The sequence below is a fragment of the Ptychodera flava genome, chromosome 21 (genome assembly GCF_041260155.1).
Source record: "Ptychodera flava strain L36383 chromosome 21, AS_Pfla_20210202, whole genome shotgun sequence".
Classification (NCBI taxonomy): Eukaryota; Metazoa; Hemichordata; class Enteropneusta; family Ptychoderidae; genus Ptychodera; species Ptychodera flava.
In genome coordinates, this window is record NC_091948.1 from 30,644,094 (window position 1) to 30,669,496 (window position 25,403).

Here is a 25,403-nt window from a genome sequence, read left to right on the forward strand (position 1 = left end):
TAACTGTCGTAAAAAGTCAATAAAATCTCGCGAGAAAAGTCACTGGTATATTTTAATAAGATGAAACGGTTGTTTAAATTATCGAGCAAAATAAATGTTTCAGCTGAGCCCACTAAAAGGCATAGTGTTTGAACCGAGGTTGAATACATGCACTGTACCCTACTTTGATTAACCAGACTTTCCGATGATGTCACCCTGGGGGTAAGCAGAGTGACATCTTTACTCTCTCCCTGCAAACGCCTCATCAATTCTTAACTATAAGATGCCAGGGGTATTGAAGATGTCTTCATGCTACATTTACATATCAATACCTAGATCTCTGATACAAAAGTTTTATTGTATATAAGATATGACATGTACTGTAATTACGCAATTACAACCATTCAGGTGCATTTCGGTAACGAAATAATCGTAACTATTGAGGAAATACACATGTTAATATATATATATATATATATATATATATATATATATATATATATATATATATATATATATATCTATATATATATATATATATATATATACGAAGTATGCGGTTCGGCTTGTCCGATACAAAGTGCTCAATACAAAAGTAGAGCGAGATATATAAGGGATGCTGGAGAATTGATTTTACAATTTCATCTCTACAACGTTGTTTCGTGAGTCGCGAAACTCACTCATCAGGAGACTAGACCGGAGTGAATCTACATGGGCTAGTCTAGTCTCCTGATGAGTGAGTGTCGCTACTCACGAAACAACGTTGTAGAGATGAAATTGTAAAATCAATTCTCCAGCAACCCTTATATATATATATATATATATATATATATATATATATATATATATATATATATATATATATATATATATATATATATATATTCTGTCTGAAGATTGCAGGATACATACTTAAGTAACAGATCTTATTTGTATTATATATATGTGTATATATATATATATATATATAATATATATATATTATATATATATATATATATATAATAACTCGAATTACTTCAAGTACTTACGTACGTTTCATGCATCTAGCAATCCTCAGACTGGACTAGAATGATTTCTCATTTAAATGGTACGTCCTGTCCTGACCATATAAATGAGAAAACATTCTAAAGAAAAACAAGAACTAGTCTGACGATTGCTAGATGCATGAAACTTAACTAACAGATATAATCATTTTGTACTTAAGTAACTTGTGTTTATATATATATATATATATATATATATATATATATATATATATATATATATATATATGTATATATATAATATCGTGTGGGAATCATATGTAATTTGTGTTGATATCATATGCAACCAATACATGGACATATATGATGTATATAATTTGTCTCGTCTGGCTATTTTTAAATTATGTTTACCTGGTCGAGTTTAATTAGTTCATCTGGCGCTGAAGCGAAAGACAACTGCGCTACCTTCAGGGTTGGACTAAGACCAATTTCTGCGCTAATGGCTTTGATGATGTCATCACGGTCGTATCTATTTGCAGGCAGATAACCAATGGGGAGTAAGCCATGTGAAATGCCAGTCTGCGTGCGGATAAGTATTCTGTAAATAGAAAGATGGAAATGAAAAACGCCAATGTCTATATCATCAATCACTCCTTGCCTTTCTTGACTTTACGGCTCTGTAATTTCGCAAAATTTCCGCTCGCTCCATTGATCATTTAATACATCGGAAGGTGTGAGTAATTTAACAAAATGACGCACCTCGTTTGTCAAATTACGGGGTTTTTCGGCTAACATTGCCCTATCTCAACAAGCAAAGACAGCCATGTTCATTGAGATTCTTTCAAAATGAAGTGGTTCCATAAATTTCAAATCTTACATCTCGGACACAAGGGTTGTGTTTCGTTGCATTTGCAACCTCACAAATTCAATCATTTTTATCAAAATTGTTATTGCGGCAGTCTGGTCGAACATTTATCACACAGTGGTTTTTAATAGTCTTCGACATCAGACAGGTAATAAGCTGACAACATATTTTATGACCATGTTGATGATTAATTGCTCAGAACAGGCCAAACCTAATTGCTGTATGGCTCAAAATGTACTAATATGCAAATTCAATCAGTATGTTCGAAAGTTTAATTCATACATCAGTCACCTTTGCTGTATGGTCGGTGTTAGTACCAGTGCAACGCTGATATGATGGCAATCAGTGGGATCTGGTGGATTAGGAACAGTAGTCCGTTGCACAGTAACTGTTTTCTATGGAAACTATTTTTGTCATAGCGATAGCAGAGACAAGACTGAAGTAAATTCTTTGCTTTGCGACCATTCAAAATTCCAAAGTAGGAGGGTAAAGCGTTTAAAACACACAAAAATATAACAAATTAAAGTGCTTTTTTGACATTTTTTCATACAACATCTACAGGGTAACGTTTATGTCACAACTTGGTTCAATGGTGTTAACATGACTGCTGTAAAGACTGTATTTTGTCACACTGTCAAAGTCAAGGCTTGGTATTGCGACAGGATATCGCCAAAGATAAAAATTCTTCACGAACAATTTGGCTTCTTTCCCGAAAAACTCCGATTACCCACGTGTGCGCGTACTCAAAAACAAGGAATTTGCGCACTATGGCCGCAAAACAGAGAGAAAGAAAGACAGACAGACAGGTTGGTAGGCGGGCAGGCATGTAGCTAGCTGTCGGTAGGTAGGTAGGTCAGTCGGTCGGTAGGCAGCCTAGTAGGGAGGTAGATGTCAAGAAAGATACATGTAAACAGACAGCTGGACAAACATATTCGCAGACAGATACACGTGGACATATATATAGACGGTAATCAGATTGGCACCCTGGTGAAAGATTAACAAAAATTGCTTCATTAACTCATAGAGAGGTCATCCATCAAAAGGTTAATTATTTGAAAGAGTGGCAAAGGTGAAAGTGTGGATTTAAACGTACATTGATGAGACCATTAAAACTTGCATTGACCGCAATTGCCCGTTTATTGATTTAGCTGTTTCGTTCATTTACACCCAAATATAAGGCTAGGGTACGGTTTCCAGCTCTTGTGGTACAACACGCCACAAGGGAAAGGTTAGCTTTAAACCCATGGAAGCCCTGCGAGAAATATTTCCAGTCTCAGCGATACTGAAGATAAGAGAGAAATCGTGTTGATCCTCAGTCGAGCAGCTGAGTTGAGGTCTTCGACGATGGCAAAGTTTGAATGCTTGTTGGCATCTTTGACGTATAAAAGGAGATTCATTGAAAACGTATTTCTTTTATCTTACATCTACATTAAAAGGAATGTACGGTGAAATGTTGTGCGGTTTTTTCAAGCTTTCTTCTCGTTTGAACTGAGAGCATCAGCTGTGCAGTAGAATGATGACTCTTACGACAATGCTACATCATGGTGATTCTGTCTGTCATATGTTGTGCTGATCTGTACTGACGCATCAAGTAAATCCTTTTCCTGATTCTGAGAGAGAACTTAAAATAGTAAAAGCTACCTTAGGTAACTTGTTGCATTTCTCTCTCTGATTGTTTCTTGATTTTAATAGAAAATGATGATGATTATGATGATGATGATGATGACGACGACAACAACAACAATGATGATGACGACGACGACGACAATGATGATGATGATTATGATGATGATGATGATGACGACGACAACAACAACAATGATGATGATGATGATGATGATGATGATGATGATGACGACGACGATTGTTCTGATGATAGATTGCAATTTAGATGGACTGTATTAAATATGGTCATTTCATCGATCTTCCGTATAAAATCGGTACATCGAAAATTAATATTGGTTATATCTTCGTTGGCTATTTTCATACAGTACTTGATATGTAATGACTTGGCAAGGTATCAGCGACTCGTTTGATCTTCACGGTGCGTACTACAGCAAGCCATTTCGTCATCCTAAATACCTGATCAACGCCTAAGTTTGTTATCTGTAAATCCATGGCAATCAATCCACTACGGTGATAACATTCATTTTGATTAAGTCTCTGTTGAAAGCCTTCTCTTTTCGCGCAATTTCTTATCTAGTACATGTACACCACTGCTTGAACCTACAAAGAGCGAGCCGCAACTTTTAATACATTTCTACATACGTTCGAAAATAATGATATTACGAGTTTAAAATTTACCATTCGATTGGTAAATTGACAGAATTTTCCATTTTTTTCAGATTCTGAACGTTAAGAACCTTGAACTATGCCGTTAGTTTTGATATCAATGCTTCTATTGACGTAACACTGTGTCCTCAGATACAATTCACTCAGTCATGTTTTCCCATATGTAAGTCGTTATCGATCGAAGAACAAAACTCAAGCAGACTCGAACCGTTCCTATCCCTCCCTAATAAGCGAGTTCGATGAACGCAAACAGAACATAAAATAGGCTCTCATAAGTCATGTCGTCAATTCTCGCAGCTCGTTGCCATGGAGTAAAGTGCTGATGGTTAACCGATTTTTAAATGGATAATTCATTTGTTTGCAGAGAAGTTGCACTCCCGACTGTCTGAACCTGATGTGTATTGAGACGAACATGTGATGACTTCTCACATTCAATTATTCAGAAACAGAAGCTTATGTGATACAGATGGGAGAAACCTGGCGCCTACGAAATCACATTCCAGTTATTTATTACCTATGATTCATCTCAAATAGATTCTAATAATTGATTTTGTTAAGCTCATGTGTTTATTTTGGTAATTGGGCCAAATGTATTACAAACTTTGACAGGCCAACCAGTTAATTCATGACCATTTACATGAACGCTCCTGGACAAATTTTGTAACTTTTGACGATTTTGATCACTAGTTGTTTTAATTAACATTTACTCGGGTACGCCGTTAATAACGCTGAAATGTCCAGTATTTGGCTTCTCAACACTTTTGAGCTTGTTGCATTTTTCTAGTTTACAATATTTAAGTCACGTTCGGACAGATGTATTAAGCAATACAGCCACAGAATATATAGGCAATTTTGACGAGACGAATACAGGAGTATTTCTAAATGTATGCTGTGGGACAGACGCTCAAGGTCTGTGTTGTCTAGTATGGAAAAAAAATGTTACTTTACACTGGGTGCTCAGAGCGTCTATGGCTGTGGGTAAGTAGACCAATAAAGTAAGATCGATACACGGAATAAAAACATTGCATAACTGACACGAGTAGTAATCTCGGAAATTTAAAATATAGTGATGAATTTATACGTTTGAATTTGTAAGTAAAGCTACCTGATGATGGTTTCAGAGGATGCACATTCAGGACGCCGTTACTTTTTCTGATTGGCTTTGATTTTTGACCTTTTGTCATTAGCTATTCATAGCACAGTATCGTCTGCACAATAGTGCAACATTAGCGGTACGCCTGCAGATTTAGTAGTTCGACTCTGAACACTTCATTTCTACATTGACCAACCTGTGGTATACATATTTAAGATAAAAAGTCATTTTTCTATACCTTACCCCCTTTAAAGGCCTAGTAACTGTAGCTTTTGGAAATTTATTCAATAGTTTTACTTTATGTATCAACTACAGCATGAGATACTTAGCATTTGACTCAACGACATAGACTGTATATAATATACGATATGCGTATTTATTTTTAATAACTGTATTCAAGGATCTGAATTGAATTATCAACGATAACAATGCGTGTTACACATATTCCACGTCAGTAGGAGCAGACTAAGAAACTATAGTTGTAGTTCATATATCGAACAAAAATATCGTGGAAATGTCAGTGGTGACAGTTACTGCGACTTTAATTTTGAGCATGGTGCTACGACGCTGCCTTTTCCACCTCGTCAAATGGTAAAGAAATAAACCCTGGATAATAGCAAACATCCAAATTTCTGCATTCGTAAACATGGAAGAAATTTCAGAAGCGTATATTTCGAATTTGATTGCAGCGAGTACGTAAATCACTTTTTCTTTTTACCAGACGTTCCCAAATTCGTAAATTGAACACAACTGCGGTGTACTCACTCGTAGATTAAGAAGTAACTTTGTTTGAGAATGGTGTAGATAGCCAGGGAGTGAAGTTTAATACCTTACTGAATATATATGTGTTTGGATATTTAATACGGCAAGTCAATAAGAATGTTTATGTTATTTGGATGTTACGTATAGTTATAGGTTTGGAACTTCAGAGCTGATGTGTATATATCGTTTCGTTGTCAAAGTTGAAAAGATATGTAAAGGATTCGATCGTGGCAAATGAATGAGTCAACCTGGCAACCAAGTCTCGTTGTCTTGCTTTCAGGACAGGCCGATCTTTGATCGGGTAGCCCTGTAGGAAGCACGTGGGTCTGTATAATTAATCGTTGAGAGGGCGTTGCATCTATTTTTAACCAGATAGAGTTTGGGTGATTTTGCCGCTTCAAAAATCTTCAAAAATTTCAACTGGAAATGTGACTTTGAGGTGTTTTTGTGGAGTTTTTGTGCATATTTGCATATAACAGCAGTGTTAGTCTTGTAACCAAAATGGCTGTGTTAAGTATATATCTTGATTTGGTTTCGTAAATAATATCTCGGCAGCAAATGGACCGGTATGCTGAAAATGTTTACAAGGTTTGGGCTTCATGTTGCATTTGATGGCGGCTAGAATAAAATGTAAGCAGGTTATCCATGGGATACATCTAAAACGTCTGTAAAGCTGACGTGGATTGTAGCACTCATGGTGTTTGTAGATGGTGCATGCGTGACTCGATCGGTGAATGGATATATTGCCGTGGGGTGAGAGGGCAACAATGAAGATGATGTTCTCGCTTCTGTGAGGTGGACCGTTTGACATCTTGAGGAAGAGGCTTGGAAGATTGATTCTGTGGCTGAAAGTTATTTGACCAGCGTTTTCACAAATTTTTTTTTTTATATTTGGAAAAGCTGGCAGAGTTTTGGCATGATTTGAGGTGGATTTCTACGTCCTTTCAATCTCTTATCTTTTCCTTCTTACAAACATCGACAATGGTTTTTAGGGAGGGACAGCAACGGTTCGAGTCTGCTTGAGTTTTGTTCTCGTCAACATTTTTTCCAAAAACCCCGAGGATGAAAAAAAACCGACACCCCACACCTTACAAATACGTGACAAATATGACTTGGCGTAATGGTTACAAGGACGGACTGATTATGAATACATGTTTTGATGTCGAGGAGAGTGCGTTGGAAGTAGACTGATTGCTTATCGAATGAACACATGAATCATTGACAGAACAGCTCAAGTGTAAATTATCTTTGAAGTAAATGGCACCATCTGAAAGCTATTTCGCCATTATCAGGCATGAGTGCTGTGGATGGCCGCGTTTTGGTAGGCGTACATAGCAGGGGGTGCGAGGGCCGGGAGCGTATTTTTGGTCGTGGGTTCGGTCACGGTACTGAAGAGACCCGAGGCAAAACGTTTTCTTGTGGAAATTGTTCGTATGTCTTGAGTGATCAGGTGTATACATTTGTGATGTTTAGGTGGGCGGGTCAGCTGGATATGACTCACACATGCTGACTGGAGAAACCATGAAATATAGTAATTTTCAGCTCGGAGGTAAAGATTCCACCTGGATTTTGTTTGTTTTATTTCCTGAGATATGCTCACGCTTTAACATAAGGCCATGACAAATAATAAACAGCAACAAAACAAAGCAAGCAGGACACTATTTTGTCCCCATCCTTTACGCGATATCATCTACATGTGCAAGCTCACCTAAAATATTCTCTTTTCTCCATGGCTTCTAATTTCAACGACAGTGTTATCGGGCCGAGAGTGTCGTCTTCGGTGAAATAATTCCAGTGTTCCGATCCGTAGAAATGTTTCCCGTAGATTTCTTGGTCATAGCTTGTCAGCGATACCTCGCTACTGTCCAGACCCACCACCCCTTCGTCTCCGTCTTCACTTTCCCAACACTCCACCCAGTAGCCTGGCACTTGGCGTATATTGTGGGCATGGTGGCAGCTACACGCCTCGGCCGGCACTTGAATCTGAAAGGCCGTAGAGCTTTTACGGCGAGCCACGGCATAACCTAGGCACATGGACTTGAGTTGTCGGAGTTCTTTTAGGTAGCTTTCTTCCTGCGTTTCGAATGAACACACATAGTGGGTCTCACAGTACAGTTTTTTCGCAATCAACCCTAGCTGATAGGTTGAGCGAGTCAGAGCGGATGAGCACTTGCAACACGTAAAGCATTTGACATGGCAAACGGATAGCCGAGAGTCGTACAGTTGGATGGACGGTGTCTCGTCTACGATCTCGCCACCACAAACCAAGCAAGTCACCATGGCGACCGATGGTGTGTGATGTCAGAACCAAACTTGATGTTTTTTGGCGAAATGTTTCCTCAGCTGCCCCACACATGAGACATTGCGTGGAATTCCCGAATCTGTGGTAAAAGCAATAGTAAGTAGACGCTATTGACAAGACAGCAACTTATAATTTTGGGTACATTATATTTTTTGTTTGGATAAGAATTCACTATGCATCTGTTTATCACACTCTAATACAGAAACGTGATACCGTATCTAGTATTCAACTTGGAAATGCATACAACACCATATTCATTAAAGTTTCAGTTGTTATTAATTGCTGTTGTTATCGTTGTTGAACTTAAAATGTTATGTCCGACCATGAAACAATAATATGGTACTGGCAAGACACCGGTGCACATCGCCTGCTAACAAAATGTATCGAAACAACCTTCCAAAACCTGGCGACTCATCCAATCTCAGTGAGAAAAACCTCCATATGGTCGAAGTTAACACAAATATTGAAAAAATGTTAAAACTTCCACCCAAAGACCTATTTTCGTAAATATATGAGGTAACTTTTGCACAATGCCATAATATTATGTCTTGTTTTACAGAGAGATGATAAAATTTAAAATATGGTTTACACCATTTGGGAATACAGTCATGATAGAAGGTACTTCCTCTCAAGTTCCATATTAATTTTTCTGTTACATTCTGTCGAATAGGAAAACTAGTGTGTTCCTTTGAGAAGAAAAAGTATAGACAAAAACAACATGCAATGTTGGATGATGTAACTTGCTTGTCAGACAACATGTCTTAATAATTGATAAGGTACATATTACATGCAAACAATGTAAGCGAAACCATGACTTGTGTAGTAGAATCGAAGTCTCCGGGGATTCAAGATTGCGTTCTATTACCTAAAAAATCGAAGGTAAGCCCTAAAACTAAAGTGTTTCTCTGCGATATTGCATTTTGAAGAACGTTGGTGAGTATCAATGTGCGACAGCGGTGTTTGACAGAACCTTTATGTTTTGATAGAGAGCCTCCGTGTCACCTTGCCCTATTAGATAATAAGAACAAATCATTCCCGCTATAAGACTTTATGTGTGCTGTCACGTCCCCGACTGAAGACGACGCATAAGTACCGTAAAGAGGTAGAAATGTCGCGATGAGTTTACATCTCTCGAGGAAATTTTCCACCTAATTAGAAATCCGATGACTGTTACAAGGTTAGACTGAGTATCAATTATATACAAGTTTAAAATTTAAGTTTACAAGACCACGTGAATATATTCAAATATCGGACACATGATTTCCGGCGCGAACGTAAAGGCATAGCAGACGACAAGTACTCACCTACATTTTATAATTCGGCAATGAAATCTCCATATGCGTCGTATCACTGCACTACCTACCTACGGCTTTCGTCGCCGAATGACATAAACGTCTGTATGTCAAGAAAGGCGAACGTTTGTCAACACACCGGACGTGATACACACTAGACGTGATCTAGTGAGCGAAATCCTTCGGGACAGCTCACATCCACGGACAAAACCCAGTGTCTTTCATCGCATTGGCAAATGTTGACCCGCGATGCAACCGGCCAGGCTTCCGTAGAAATCCGAGCGGCAAGAATGCATAATAGGGGAATGACTCATTCTGTTCTCGGGGGTATATACATCATTGAGCGATATCGACTACATGGTCAGAAAACAGGCAAACAGAAACCAAAACTTCCTGTGCGATGTTTCGATAACACAATGGGGTTAAGGACAAGTGATGAATAAAACGCCTTTATTTAGATACAATGTCGTGTACACAGTATACGACCAATGGACAGCATCGAAACCTACGGAGAGTTTTTGTGTGTGTTTGTTATACAAACTCTTGGTACAAACTCCATCAAGAGACTCAGTTTCTCATAGACCCTCGACTGTAGGGCGAATATACTGACAGTTGTCAATAATTCATTCCTGAAAACGACTTCTGGCTTCCTACCAGTTCCAGTTGGAATGCGTCACACAATCAAACAGCTAAAATTATATGCCTGGCTTGTGTTAACCTAGTTTTTAGCGCTGTAGGAGACGATGTTCATCAACACTTTTCGGACTTAACGCCCCTGACACGAGTGGAAGATTCCACTTATTATATCAACCTGTCCATATACGTGTGTTCGATAAACGACAAGAAAAGTATTAGATTCCCGGACTGGGGAGTGGAATGTGATAAGCCAAGTCGAAACTAAATTTACCATCAATCTTGATGTCACCAACAGTTGGGAAATGAGACGATAAACAAATAGTGTAGGTCGCACAGTTAATCTCAACTTTGAGAATACTGACCTTGGAATGTTCTGTACAGTTGCTGTAATTACGACAAATTGCGACAAAATTTGTTTAGGTGGGATATAGAAGGCCCTAGAACTGAAGTTAAAATTTGCAGTTTACATGGCCAAGCCTAAAAACTTAAACTAACGTTAAAGTACTGGTAATCATCAAAATTAGAGCAAAGCCGACAATCTTTGCTGTTCTTCGCGATAACGGATGAAGAGACTTGCATGTGAGAAACTACCAGATGTTAAACAAATTAGGCGATTTATCCATAAACTTCGATCAATATATCATAGAATGCAATAATTTACGACATCACGTGACATTATTTATACTTGCCTGAAAGCTTGCACCTGCTGGCTTCAATTTTAATGAAGTTGACGACAAGATGTCCCGGATGTCGTTGGTTGCTTGGCGAAGTCCGTATCGCCCACGTTGAACAAGATTAAGGGTCAATCTCTGCAGATCCTTTGACGGAGACGACAATCTTCGAGTCCACTTGACTTGAATAACGTGTGATGAGAACAAGCCAGAACCAAGAGGACTCTCCTAGTGTCCATGAAGACGTGATGAACAGCGACGTGAAAGAGTGGCAATGCGGCTGGGACTTGCCGTTGAAAGATACTACGAAGCGATGCATTTCTTGCCTCAGAAGGAGATACAAAATTTGTTTTCTCGAGTTCCACGAGATGTCATTATGAATGCATTTGTAAACGCCTTACCAACTACGTCGTTTCGGGGATGGAGTTTCCCCACTCCCTTGTGCCTCATTATCCACATTACTGTGGAATTCTCACTCTATTTAGGTTTTATGGGATTAGAAGAGTGTCGGCATCGTTCCCCTTAACGTAATTAGCCGGTTCTTGTCACTCTACCTATTGTATCAGGCATTAGGACAAATAAGGAGTATTGACATGGTTGTGCCGTCAGATTATCGAAATATACTGGAGTGTTATAGATAATAAAGAATTCAATTACCGGGCAAATTATATTACAACCAAACAGTTAATGGAAAATTATGGATGCCAGTAACACACTGTGAGGAATTTCTTCAAAGATTGAATAAGGCGCAGATGCCGACGAATCTGATACATATAGTCATATGATCACTGAAAGCAAATTGGGAGTTAGGCGTTTATGGAGAGGACTAGAACTTATTTAAATTTATCAAATTCATCGTTTGCATTTTCCTTATTTCGGCTAAAGGAAAAATATTTTTAAAAAATTAAAAATATTTTTAAAATATATAATAGATACATTACATCACAGAGAAACATGGACAGAGTCGCAACGGGTATTGTTTAAGGCGTGAAACGGTTACGTAACCCATCCATGTTCGCCTCGCCTCAGGTTGCTCTCGCCTCTCTTTTCCGAAGAGTGCCGACCATGCATCCTTCGGTAATTTTCGGATTTTCGCCAATTGTTAAGCGAAAGTATGTTCGGCAAAGTTTGTGTTGTTGTTGTCGTGTGGTGCTGAGCGGAATTGACGTGATGGCGAAAACGGGAGTGTTTTGAGCTTCAGGAAAGTGAGTTTTACCGTTTTAAAAATTCCTCTCATATTTTAATGAATATATAATGAGTGTGTTTGAACCAAATTTGAAAGTCTTTATCGATACTGTCTGGTTTTACTCAATTGTTTACGGTCAGTCATACCGTCTTTTACACGTGCGTCAAGGAAGGACATGTTTATGAAACTGCTGGCGTGTTATGTTTTGATTGGCGTGAAGCACTGTTTCTGACCTGAGAGCTCACAAAGTAACTATGGTTGCTCCGCGACTGGCAGCACGATGCCACCTCGTCGTATTTTTCGCATAATCTCGTGTAATTATCAACCACAAACAAAGCCTCCAAAAAGTTTAACACCTTTGAAGCTCATTTTAATATGAAAAGCCAATAGTCTACCGAGACGACCATGGAACAAAAGGCATACAGCGTTTCCAGTCTGTCTATACATGGAGGTAGCAGAGACCTCCATGGTCTATACTATTTGTCTGTGATTACATACATACATACATACATACATACATACATACATACATACATACATACATACATACATACATACATACATACATACATACATACATACATACATACATACATACATTACATTACATTACATTACATCATCTGTATATTTATATATGTGTATGTCAAATGACAATATCGCATACGATTTGTGCAATTAAATTAGATCTCAACAGAATGACTAATTCCACACCCTGAAGCAATGAAAATCGCTTACAGTATCCCTAACAGACAATTGTCTAATTTCTAGTGTATATTATGTCAAGGTACAACATACTTTGAGTTCTGGTCTTATATGAATAAGGGATGTATTGAAAAGTCGATGATACTGATATTACTTGACAGTAACTAAGCTGACCTCAGCACTTGAAGAAAGCAATGTAACGAATGTCGCAGTTTTATGCATGCTGGCATTGTAAGTTGACGAAAGTCTTCATGAACGATAATCATGATAAGCCACCATTTAGAAATTTTCTTGTTCTGGAATTAACCCCGTTTTCTTGTATTAAACAAAGCCTGAGCTTGTATATCTGTAGACAGATAAGAGGAAATCTTTAAAGGCTATCACGTCAAACGAAAACAGACCTTGAAAAACTACCCTTATGAGCAATAATGCATAAAAAATATGGTTAAGTGACCCAGTTCCTTGACTAAAAGATGTACGCAGTGCCAATAAAAGAGACAGAGTTTTGCAAGCTGAAACGTGAAAACTGGTGCGCGAAACAATCACAGAGAAGAGCGTCTAATCATCTTAGTGAGTAGCCTTCGTTCTGAACTTTCAGTTTTGTCACATTTGACATGAATCTCAAATCCTCAAAGGAAACCTTTAAAACGTTACCAAATGAGCTCTGGTGTAACAATTCCTGACGGCTGGATGCTTTATTGCTTGTACGCACAAATCGTGATGCCAAATTTTCACCCCTTTACATCTAAAGCATTCCCAGTCACTTTCCTTGGAGCGGGTTTCGCGATACCTGACTCTTTTACGACCTACTCTCTTAATAATTATTGAATGCGGCTTTCAAAAATCCTATTTACTCGACAGCGTTTTTAAGAGCTTTGTTCGGGTGTCTGTGCCTCTGAAGTGAAAATGCAAGGATTATGTGGACTTCAATGCAGTTTGGAATTTGATGCGGAATTCAAAATCATGCACGTCTTCTATAAGAGGAAAATTTCCTTTTTACAAAAGTCCTTGAGACTTCCATTATTGTGTCCATGACTACAGACGTGTAGATTATTTGGTAAAATTGCTTGGCCTTGAATTTGTGATAGGAAGACGGAGAAAGATAGGCAAACAGAGACAGAGAGATGAAATATGTATTATATGGAATGCAACAGAGAGCTTGATGATTACACAGTTGTAATATGTCAAAACAAACAGGAGATACAAAATGCTTGCCAACTCATTTTTTTTATAAATTATGACAATTACGCGCCTGACCGGTTTGTAAATCTTTGCAAATATGACGACAAAGTCGTAACAATGTCAGCAAAGAGAGTGCCACTACTATAGGAAAATGTCAGCACAGAGTGTGTCACTACTGTCATAAAATACTGCTAGTTTTCAATCGGGCAGCACAGAGTGTCACTACTGTCATACAATGTCAACACCGAGAGTATCGATCAATACTGTCATACAATGTCAGCACAGAGAGAGTCACTACTTTCATACAATGTCAGCACAGAGTGTCACTACCGTGAAACAATGTCAGCACAGAGAGTGTCACTTCTGTCATACCATGTCCGCACAGAGAGTGTCACTACTGTCATACAATGTCAGCATACAGTGTCACTTCTGTCGTACAATGTCAGCACAGATATTTTGACTTCTGTCATACAATGTCAGCACAGAGTGTCACTACTGTCATAGAATGTCAGCACAGAGTGTCACTACTGTCATAGAATGTCAGCACAGAGAGTATCGATCACTACTGTCATAGAATGTCAGCACAGAGTGTGACTACTGTCATACAATGTCAGCACAGAGTGTCACTACTGTCATACAATGTCAGCACAGAGAGTATCGATCACTACTGTCATACAATGTCAGCACAGAGTGTCACTACTGTCATACAATGTCAGCACAGAGAGTGTCACTACTTTCATACAATGTCAGCACAGAGAGTGTCACTACTGTCATATAATGTCAGCACAGAGTGTCACTACTGTCATACAATGTCAGCACAGAGAGTGTCACTACTTTCATACAATGTCAGCACAGAGAGTGTCACTACTTTCATACAATGTCAGCACAGAGAGTGTCACTACTGTCATACAATGTCAGCACAGAGAGTGTCACTACTGTCATACAATGTCAGCACAGAGAGTGTCACTACTTTCATACAATGTCAGCACAGAGAGTGTCACTACTGTCATACAATGTCAGCACAGAGAGTGTCACTACTGTCATACAATGTCAGCACAGAGAGTGTCACTACTGTCATACAATGTCAGCACAGAGAGTGTCACTACTGTCATACAATATCAGCACAGAGAGTGTCACTACTGTCATACAATGTCAGCACAGAGAGTGTCACTACTGTCATACAATGTCAGCACAGAGAGTGTCACTACTGTCATACAATGTCAGCACAGAGAGTGTCACTACTGTCATATAATGTCAGCACAGAGTGTCACTACTGTCATACAATATCAGCACAGAGAGTGTCACTACTTTCATACAATGGCAGCAAAAAGAGTGTTACTGCTGTCATACAATTTCAGCAGAGAGAGTGTCACTACTGTCGTAGAATGTCAGCAAAGAGTGTCACTACTGTCATTCGATGTAAACACAGAGTGTTACCGCTGTCATACAATACACTGTAAATGTACATAAATTAATGTCAATCATTAAAATATCAAAGAGAGAATAGTAGTAAATCTAAAATGTTAGTGGATATAAATAAGACTGTTGCCAGACATCATGTTAAGTGTTTATTAACCCATCCTTGACTCGCAGAAAGTTTTTTTTTCCTCATTTGTGGCTAAAGCTAAACATATTGACGGGACCGTTAGCTGTATCTTTTGACAAATTTTCATGATTTTTATTCTGTATATAACGACAGAAATGCCCAGGCTATAGTTTGTCATCATAGCATGCATATGTATAAAAATAGACATATATGTCCAATGATCAGTATCATTCAAGGTTATTAAAATTGCAAACGCATGAATTTTGATGTAAACTGAAATTTCCTTATGCAGGCTATTTCAACACGCTTGACACTTGGCTTTACAATGTGCCTACATCAACCTTTCCTACATCATGCTGGACCTCTACAGAAGAAAATTAGAGTGAAAAGGTTCACAGACAACATAACACTGTAGTTGATGTTACAGAACAAAAAACACATCCGGAGAAGTCGTATTGTCATAAATTATAGCCACTCTTCCTAAAAGGAGAACTAAGTTTAACTCTGTGTTTCATTATAATTTAGGTATTAAATTTGACAATGTATTATTTCAGTTCTCTGAAACCATCCATGAATAGTTGTCCTTGAACTACTTCCAAGGTATTGAATATGAATTTATTTTTTTTTAATGACAGGTTCAGAAAATTTATGAAGGAAACTGTCACAACCAGTATAGCAGTATTAGCAAAGTACAATCGCACGTTTACCAAAAGAATGGACAGGAGCAAAGAAAAATGTCTTTTGTTTGGTTCCAATTACACCTCCTTAGAAGCCCTGGAGAGCTGACATTTATAAGTTGTAGCCAAATCTGATGTACAGTGTCTGAGAGGATGTTTACTTTTACCGTTGAAACTATAAAAGCACAGCTAATGATGGCCAAAAACAGCATTTTGTTAACTATCATTTTATTCATGAAAAAAATTAACTTTTAAACCTTTTAATATTTGGAATCCTGTGACAAGAAGGAAAATAGTTGCATGAATGAGAAGGAATAATATCTTGTCATGATTTTTCTCTTTCTTCAATATATCATTGAATCTATGTATTGTGAAATATTAGCGCATGTTGCCTTCTCATACTGAGTTCTCATAGAGAAAACAGCAAAGGTTTTGTCATACTGTGTATATGAACTGCAGATTTCATTATGATTAGTAAGCTTTGCAAAAGAGAATTCCAATTTGCAACAAACTGATCACCTCCTATCGAGCATTTCAAAAACATGGTGACGCCCCTTATCACCAATTAAAGTAAAAAACTGGGTGATCCCCATGAATACACCGCCCCCAGGCTTAAGAAATTGACCAGTCCCTTATAAGCTGCGTATCGCGTTCAATCCATGCATGCACAAATCCACTACCCGGACACTTCATCTCACTAGAGCGTGAAGACACTAAAAGATCATATTGCGGAATCTCATTTCAAACAAAAGTAACATTGAAGCATGAAATATGCTGAAATTACAACATTTTTACACAATCAACGACTTGAACCAAGTCTAAACTTGACCCTCGCAGAGTAATTTTACAATTCACATAACCAAAGCGATCAAATTTATTCACAAAGCGCACAAAGCAGTGGGGGCCGTATTGAAACCCAGCTGATTGGTTTCATACCGAAGACTGGGTCGTGTGATTTAGATGTATTCAAACGTGTGGTATCAATTGGACAGAGTCTTAAGTGTATGATTGCGTTGTACGTTTGGCAATATTTTCAGGATATTTGGAGGCGTTTGTTTGCTCCATTGCTTCATTGATTGATTGACTTGCTATTAGCATATCAAGATAAGCTACAAGAAGAAACATTTGTACAGTTACGGTTATTGCCTCTCCCACAGGTATAAACATTTCCCATATCAAGCAGATAAATGAGGACGTAGGTCTGAACACGACCTGAATCGTCGATTTACCAACAATTTTTTGAAATAATTCTAAGTAAAACCACTTAATTGACTATGACATGTATTATGCAGTGTTCATTCAGATGAAAATTTTGACCAAATTCAAATGCATCGAACACGCAGACTCGCTGTGAGTTAATATGACGATATTTTTACAGTTCGAGACCCTGCATTGTCGTAAACCACTGCCTCTTTGCGGCAACAGCTGGAGGCATCTATATATTACTTAATTTTTTACCCAGACTGCTCTGCAGCCGGAAGAGAGCTCCGCAAAGCAGTCTGGGTAACCGAGACAGGCAGAAAGAAAGCTCTTACAATGAAGAGCTCGAAATATCAGGCTATTAAAGTGGGGTCTACTGAAAATAAAAGCATTCTCATTTTTTCTAATTTTGCATATGTTGCTTTTCGATTTATTTTAACAAAAAATGTTAATAGAAAAAGGTCCTACTTTTTTGGGAGGTCATGAAGTAGCTGTATGTACCCCTAGCTTGATCAAGTTCAAACATGCTTACTTTTCCGTCATTTTTTTGACAATTTTAGCAAAACACACGGCTAATATTGGCAGGGAATATTGTCATTTTTATGATTTTTGCATATGCCGTGTGGCAGGGAACAGTGAGTGAAGAAAAAAAATGATGTGTTCTTACTTTTTTGAGATACATCCTATGGGAATATGCGAGACCCTTTTTCTTTTATACCATCGTCACTGATTTCATCTCTCAAACATATGGGAGCTGATTAAGACTATAGTATGTGTTTTTCCAGAAAGGTAGAGTTCGAAAATATTCCTGTACCAAAGACTTTTGGATTGTACGAGAAAAACGTGTCGCTGACCACTTGAAGTTACACGATATATTTACCAAGAAAACTGCTGAGACAGCTTTGCAGGTTATTTTGTACACAAAGGGATAATCTTGCCATTCTTTCTTAAAATCTAGCACTGTGACATTATTTTTTGAATATACAATTTTAAAAATCACTTCTTATTCCAAATCCTTTGTAAATGTTCCGAGAAAATTTCATTGACTATGACTGTATAGCCAATGAAAAAGCGAGAATTCATTACACGAGCCTTATCCAACGTTTGAAAAAATTGGCAGATGACGCTGAGTGGACAGCGTACGTATAGAAAAAGGAAATCTATAGGACACTGTGTGTATCATGTAAATTGCCATGGCCACGCCACTTATTAACTGTTAGCTTTTTCAGTGTTAGGCGATTTCTAAGGGAGTTTACGTCTGTTTCACATTTCATGCGTTGAATTTGGGTAACGAGCGCCTATTGCTATAGCGTGTAACGCAAGTCATAAATAATTGACAATTTAAATATCTAACTGGCCTAGTCATTTTTTAAAACTTGCTTGGCCGAAACTGAAACTGAAAATAACCTATTGAAGGCTGATTGCGTGAGGAAAAACAAACATTGTGAGAATTGATCAGTTATCCCAGATGTCTGGCTCAGAATACAAAGTTCACAGAAATAACGTGAACGTTTAGAGAAATTTTAAAGACGAGTAAACTATATGATACTCATTAGGGTCACGTCAGGTTGAAAGCACATTACTAGACGAAAGAAGGAAAATAAGTAGTACGCCGTACACATCGATCAATCGATGCTTTTAGCCTGAGTATTTGTCCCGAACAATTTTCAAACTTGGGATGAAAATCTTAGACTTTATTCTATCTTTAATAGGCATTCGGCATAATTCAAATAAAATGGACAAGAGGTGTTCCAATTTCTTGGCAAGAGTAATGAGGCATGTGCGGTTTCATTCTAGATTGATTGAATTGCTCCGAATCTGATAGGCCTTTAGTCCGTTTTTCTCATTGCCGTGTGAACCTTGTCTCTATGGGAACACGTGCACTCTTTGTCATGTATGACTGATAAACTGACGATGCGGAATTCCCCCATCAAATCTCGGAATAAGAGAATATGTCGTTGATCCTGGGGAGAGAGATCAGAGGATTTAATTTCCTGATCCCAATTTCATGATTTGCAATCTCTCAGATACATCAAGAAAATTCTTAATAAACTCTCAGTGTTCAATTTTCTTATCGCTTTGTAAAATTTGAGATGGTCCAAATTTCCTCAAGCCATCGCCTCACTGTAAATAAGAATTCAGAAAGCGAGAACCGTTAGGCTGAAGGCTTAATGTGATGAAAAATAATGATACAAGACTACAGATGGAAAAGACGATCATGACAATTGCGCCCCCAGGCGGGGAACTCCGCCTCGAGCAGTTGCCCACACCCTAGCGATTACCACGTCTTTATTTCTCTTGAGAAGAAAGAGAGAATATATATATATATATATATATATATATATATATATATATATATATATATATATATATATATATATATATATATGTGTGTGTGTGTGTGTGTGTGTGTGTGTGTGTGTGTGTGTGTGTGTGTGTGTGATTTTACCAACATTCTGCTTTACAATGGGGTTATCATATTCCCACACCTAGGTCTTCCAAACGGTAGCAACTTTCGAATGAAAAGATAAATTGTTGTCTTAATCTCATTCAACGACAGAAAATATGTTCGTCAAAAATATTTACACAATGTCTCTCGTTCGGGTTAAATGTCTTGGAAATAGTTATAAACTTCTGGTCGGAAGTGCATGTGAATTGTATCTCAGACATGCGCGTTGATGCGTAGACAGATAATCATATCATGGACTTTGCAAGCAGGAGACATGCGTGGTAGGTTCTGTTGCTTTCCTTGTCAAGTCTACAATTTAAATTTACTCACATCGCTAATCGAAAACCTACATGAAAGTACGTTGACGTTGAAGTGGCGTCTATAGATCTGTAGTGCGTCGTGACCCGGACAAGAGATAAATGTTTCCCATTGAGTAGTCTGCTCTTGTCATTGACAGACTTCACCTTTTTACAGAGAGAGAGAGAGAGAGAGAGCGAGAGAGAGAGAGAGAGAGAGAGAGAGAGAGAGAGAGAGAATGCCATTACTTGTGGGTTAGAAGTTTTGAAGTTTGACAGGTAGAATTTATTTTCGAGGCGGCACAAGCAGACGTATACTAGGTGCCTGTTACTCGAATTCCACGCATTCACGCTATCATCAAACCAGTGAACAGGTAACAATTTGCCTCTATGTGTACGTGACGTGCGAACTTATAGTTTCAACTTTAATCATGTCATGTATGGTGGTTGGTAGGACGGAATTTCAACGAGTAAAACTTGTTTGGCCCGGGGCACTTAGAGGGCTGATTATCTCAGAGCGTCTACTATACAGGTTTTACTCAACATCTGTTATGAGTATTTTCTCTGTTACAGAAAGATTGGCTTTCTCAGTTGACTGCTTGCTCTTGATAGGATGGACCATGATATCATGAATGGTTTGCCTTTAGATTATTATAGGATGCCAGACGTATTTATATGTAATTCTGTTCTGTTTCGGTAAGTTTGTACACATAATTTGCACAGCGTGTAGCGTCAGTGAGACCAATGCCCGCAATGTAACGCCCCTCTTCATTGTCAGCATTTGTCACTTTGGCTCCATGTGCCTTTTTGCGGGCAAGCTTCCTGGAGTGGACCGGCTGAACTTTTCATGGCATCTACATTCATTATCTGATTCACTTTGTGCCTGTATGATGATAGCATGACTTCGTAAAACTAGAGTAACAGGTACCTAATATACTTGATGTGTACTCATTTTGCTCTGCGATCGTGCATCGAGCCGTGCAGTGTACCCCCCTCGGAGACACAAGTAAATATTAGTAGTAAACGGGCCTATAGTGCAAAATAAAGATTAGTAGTAGTAGTAGTAGTAGTAGTAGTAGTAGTAGTAGTAGTAGTAGTAGTAGTAGTAGTAAACACAAACAGGTTTCCGTGAAGCACATTAATTAAGTAAGAGTTCGAAAGATGTCTTGATTTAAATACTTTATCATATTAGTATGTTGTAGTTTTAAATTTTCACATGAATGGACGCACTGTGAATAGCCTACTGAATACAGACTTTAAGCTATATTTATAGCATATATTTCTACTTCTTTCGTCAAAAATTTGATTTTTTCTGTCGCCCAAAGCTTGAATAATGATACAAGATACAATTTCAGTTGTCTGTTTGCTGATTGGCCAGCGTTCAACATGGGTATTCGCTATTCACATAATTTGCTTTAGGCAAGAGTAATGTTCATATTCACATGTATACTGATACATGCAATATTGCCATGCCACTTGCTAATCAGTGAATGCAGCTTACGTTACTGTGAATCGAAACCACGATGCATCTCAAGCCGCTTTCAAGATTGTGTTATATCCTAAACGCAAACTCGTTGTCGATTCACATCGCTTGATACAAGAGGTGTTACAGATATGTGTGTAGCGAGGGGATTATGGACAAACTGGTGAAGGAAGTGAGATTTCGCGTTCCTTACTTTTGGTAAAATGATATCGCAAGCAGATGTCGTTTTGTAACTGTACCTATTAAACGTATTAGTTGGGTGTTCAGTTATTTAATCCATGATGTTTTCGATCGTATTCCTGATTTTATCTCTGCGCCATAGATACTCACCACTGTAGAAACCGATTTTGGATGCCTTTGGAGATGTTCTACAGGGTTCTTTGTACTTTTAATACAATCATCATACACCTGCGCTGTCGTCAAGGCAGTAAAAAGGAGAAAATGACTCCCTCCTTCCGTGCTCTCTCTCTCTCTCTCTCTCTCTCTCTCTCTCTCTCTCTCTCTCTCTCTCTCTCTCTCTCTCTCTCTCTCACACACACACACACACACACACACCACACACACACACACACACACACTCAAACTCACACGAGAAAAAAAACAAAATAGGCAAATGTGGCGAAATATAAGACGAACGTGAAAAATAACGCTATGACTTTAGAGATATCAGCACATTGACAACACAACACTTCGAGAGATACTAAAATAACTATTCTGGCTTTGCAAACTACCAAAGTCAATAACGTAAATTACCCGATCAAGATATCGATGGGTAATAATTATACACTTTCATTTGTTGCACTGACAAAGTCGAGTAAGGGAGCCTTCAGTAATTACAGGGGGTGGACCGGGGGAATTCCGTGCGCACATGTACTGTAAAATGTGACCCTCCCCATTATCCTTGTCTTAAATGTGACCCTCCCCCTTGTCCGGCATTTTAAAACTTGACTCCCCCCCCCCCCATCACTGCAGTATTCTCCCCTGGAATTACTGGAACAGTATGAGTTGATTTATATAACAATTAGTTTAATTGTAATGTGAGTTACGGACAGACATAACAGGGGGAGGGCTGGGGTTTTGGGAGGGAGGGTTGCAATTTATCACGCAAGCATTTTTGAAGGGTCATGCATTTGCGGGAGGGTCACCATATCTTGCGCAACTATAAGGCGGCAAAATGTGGCTGATATAGTGCTTCACCCAAAAATATTTATATATGGGAGTCTGTCAGGCAAATTATTGACGATTTTCCCCCACACAACAAGCTATATCTGTACATTTATATATCTTTGGTATTAAATATATGTAAATGTACTTTGCTTGAAGTGGGAAGTAAAACGTGCATATGTCTACAAGAAATTGGATTTTTGGATTTCATTGAAAATGTTGATTTTTATACATGGTAGTCTATGAGGAAACTATGAATAATTTTTTTCCAATACAAAACTAGGTAAATTTGTGTATTTATGTATGCTTGATTATTCAAATCAATGTAATTGATTAGACTAGGGTGGTCACAAAGGGATGTGTGTGTAAGAAATTGGATTTTGGAATTTCACCGAAACGTTGATTCACTCTACATGGTAGTTGATGAGGCAACTGTGAATGATTTTTTTTCCAATACAAAACTAGGTAAATCTGTGTATTTATGTACACTTGATTATTCATATTAATGTACTTGATTATACTAGGGTGGTTACAAATGAATTTTTGTGCAAGAAATTGGATTTGAAATTTCACCGAAATGTTGAGTCACTATACATGGTAGTCTATGAGAGAACAGTGATCAATTTTTTGCCAATATAAAACATAAAATTAACAATATCTGTGCATTTATAGACATTTGATAATTGATATACACTTTGCCATCTGTCCCATATGTTTTTGTCTCTTATTGTCTTTCTTTGGTTTTAACTGTTCAAGGTGTTTAATGTAGGATACCACTGCATCTTCTTTGTTTGTGAAGCTTGTGTATGTATTTAAAAGAGTGAGTGTATTTAATCGACAATATCCTATTCAGGAAATATCAATGGACAGTCAAAGGTTTGGCCGTAAAACCGTCATCTGTCAAAAGTGACCCTCCCCCCCAAGATAGATTTATAAAAAGTGACCCTCCCTCTTGGACAGTTTTCTAAAAAGTGACCCATCCCCTGTAATTACTGAAGCCCCCCTAAACTGATGTGAAGAGCTTTGATGCAGCTTCACTTGTAAATTGTTTAGTGTGTGTTTGTTTGCTTTTAGGTAATCATGCATAGTGACGTTTTAGCGGCTACAAGGCATCCGGAAGATCCGGAGAGATAGCACTACTACAGTCGTTAACGGAGTCGTGTTCGGTTTAACGAGAAGTGAAACCTTTTCAAAGAAATACTTCTAAAGACAATAACCCTGTTCGTAGGTAGAAGTACAGTTCCCACAACATGATTCTTTCGTAAGTTTGAGATTGTAAAAAAACAATGTCGTTTTGCTATACATTAATATATAATCAAAAATATTAGTCATATAACAGGATAGTATTAATAGGAAGATTAAATTGTATTTCAAAACAGTGTATTTGAAATATTTCATGATGAGGTTTCCAGGTGAGGGCCTTTTAAATGTATGACTATTTTGTTTTTTCTCACTAAATTCGCATCGTGTTATTTACCTACCAATGCCAAGAAATGTCGTTACGAAAAACCCTTTCAGAAAACGGTTCAGTGCCTTCTAGAATTTTGACCGCCGTTCGCATCTTCCCTTTGAAAAAGAGAAGAAAGTCGCTACATCTATGAACTTCCTGTTGACAATCGTCCAAGGTAAGCCTCACAAAGCTCCCATTGTGTTTCGAAAGAGTTTCGTTTTACAACTCATTCAAATGGAGTAAAAAGTGGAGGTTACTCACATTCAGAAAGCTGGATGATGAGAACAATTGAATAGTTGCTACCAGGGAAATTACACCTTCCATTTCCATCGATACCGCGGAGAGACTCGGTGGAAGAACCACAATAATAGAACTGATGGAGATGATTTCAGCAGGGCGAGGCCGTTTATACAAATCTGCACAGCCTTCAACAACAACCACGGGCATAGGTATCACAAACTATCCGTGCCCGCAGCTAATGCACTTAATTTACAAGCAAAACTGAATTTCTTTCCCCGAAATCACGTGCTAATCAACACGTGCACGGCTACGTGTCCAGATGACTAAATTGAATTATAAAACATGCCATCCCCTCAATGCGGTCGGCATCAGTCAGTCTCGAAATTCATACAGGGTTATTAGAGGGCGTTGCTGACATTATATGCGCCCCGTGTGTGATAAATGCCCCGACTATAATCAATCCTTTCATATTAAGTCAGGGGACACGGGTGACGAAATGCACATAGCACACAGTACAGATTAATTTGACACCGAAAGGAGATATTTCAATGATTTATATCACTGTTTAGGGAATTCCAGCTCGGATAACGAGTATATTATTTATACATTCGACGGCTACTATAGGCCAGGGAAGAAGCATTCCGGGAGGTCATATAAAAAAGAAAACGTAAAAACTTATCAAAAGTTTTTCATCGTCAGCATCTGTCATATTGCGCACAGAGCTCTACAGCTACAAAGTTGGCAGTAGTCCACATTCAGATAACTCGTGCGAAGATATCAGTTTCAACAAGTCAATTAAATAGCTGTCACATCAGTGCCTTGCTTTCATTTACCATCGTTTAACCCTGAATTCAGACACGATCACTGATTATTCTCAATTGTCACTGAAAAATTATCCAAATATAGTTCGAACATGAGTACAATCTATATTGATGGTTTGCCTGCTC

The 25,403-nt window shown here is 38.2% G+C and overlaps 1 protein-coding gene across 2 annotated transcripts in view; it reads right to left on the reverse strand.

The window, feature by feature from the left end:
• LOC139122005 (uncharacterized) overlaps positions 1-9,956 on the reverse strand; it is a 30,756-nt gene extending 20,800 nt beyond the window's left edge. For both annotated transcript variants that reach the window (XM_070687346.1, XM_070687345.1), the window contains exons 1-3: positions 9,584-9,956; positions 7,686-8,358; positions 1,377-1,563 (exon numbers count right to left, since the gene is read on the reverse strand). In XM_070687346.1, the coding sequence (XP_070543447.1) occupies positions 1,377-1,563; positions 7,686-8,257 (759 nt within the window). In that variant the 5' untranslated portion in view covers positions 8,258-8,358; positions 9,584-9,956. The remainder of the gene's footprint in view (positions 1-1,376; positions 1,564-7,685; positions 8,359-9,583) is intronic.
• Positions 9,957-25,403: the final 15,447 nt, after the last annotated feature.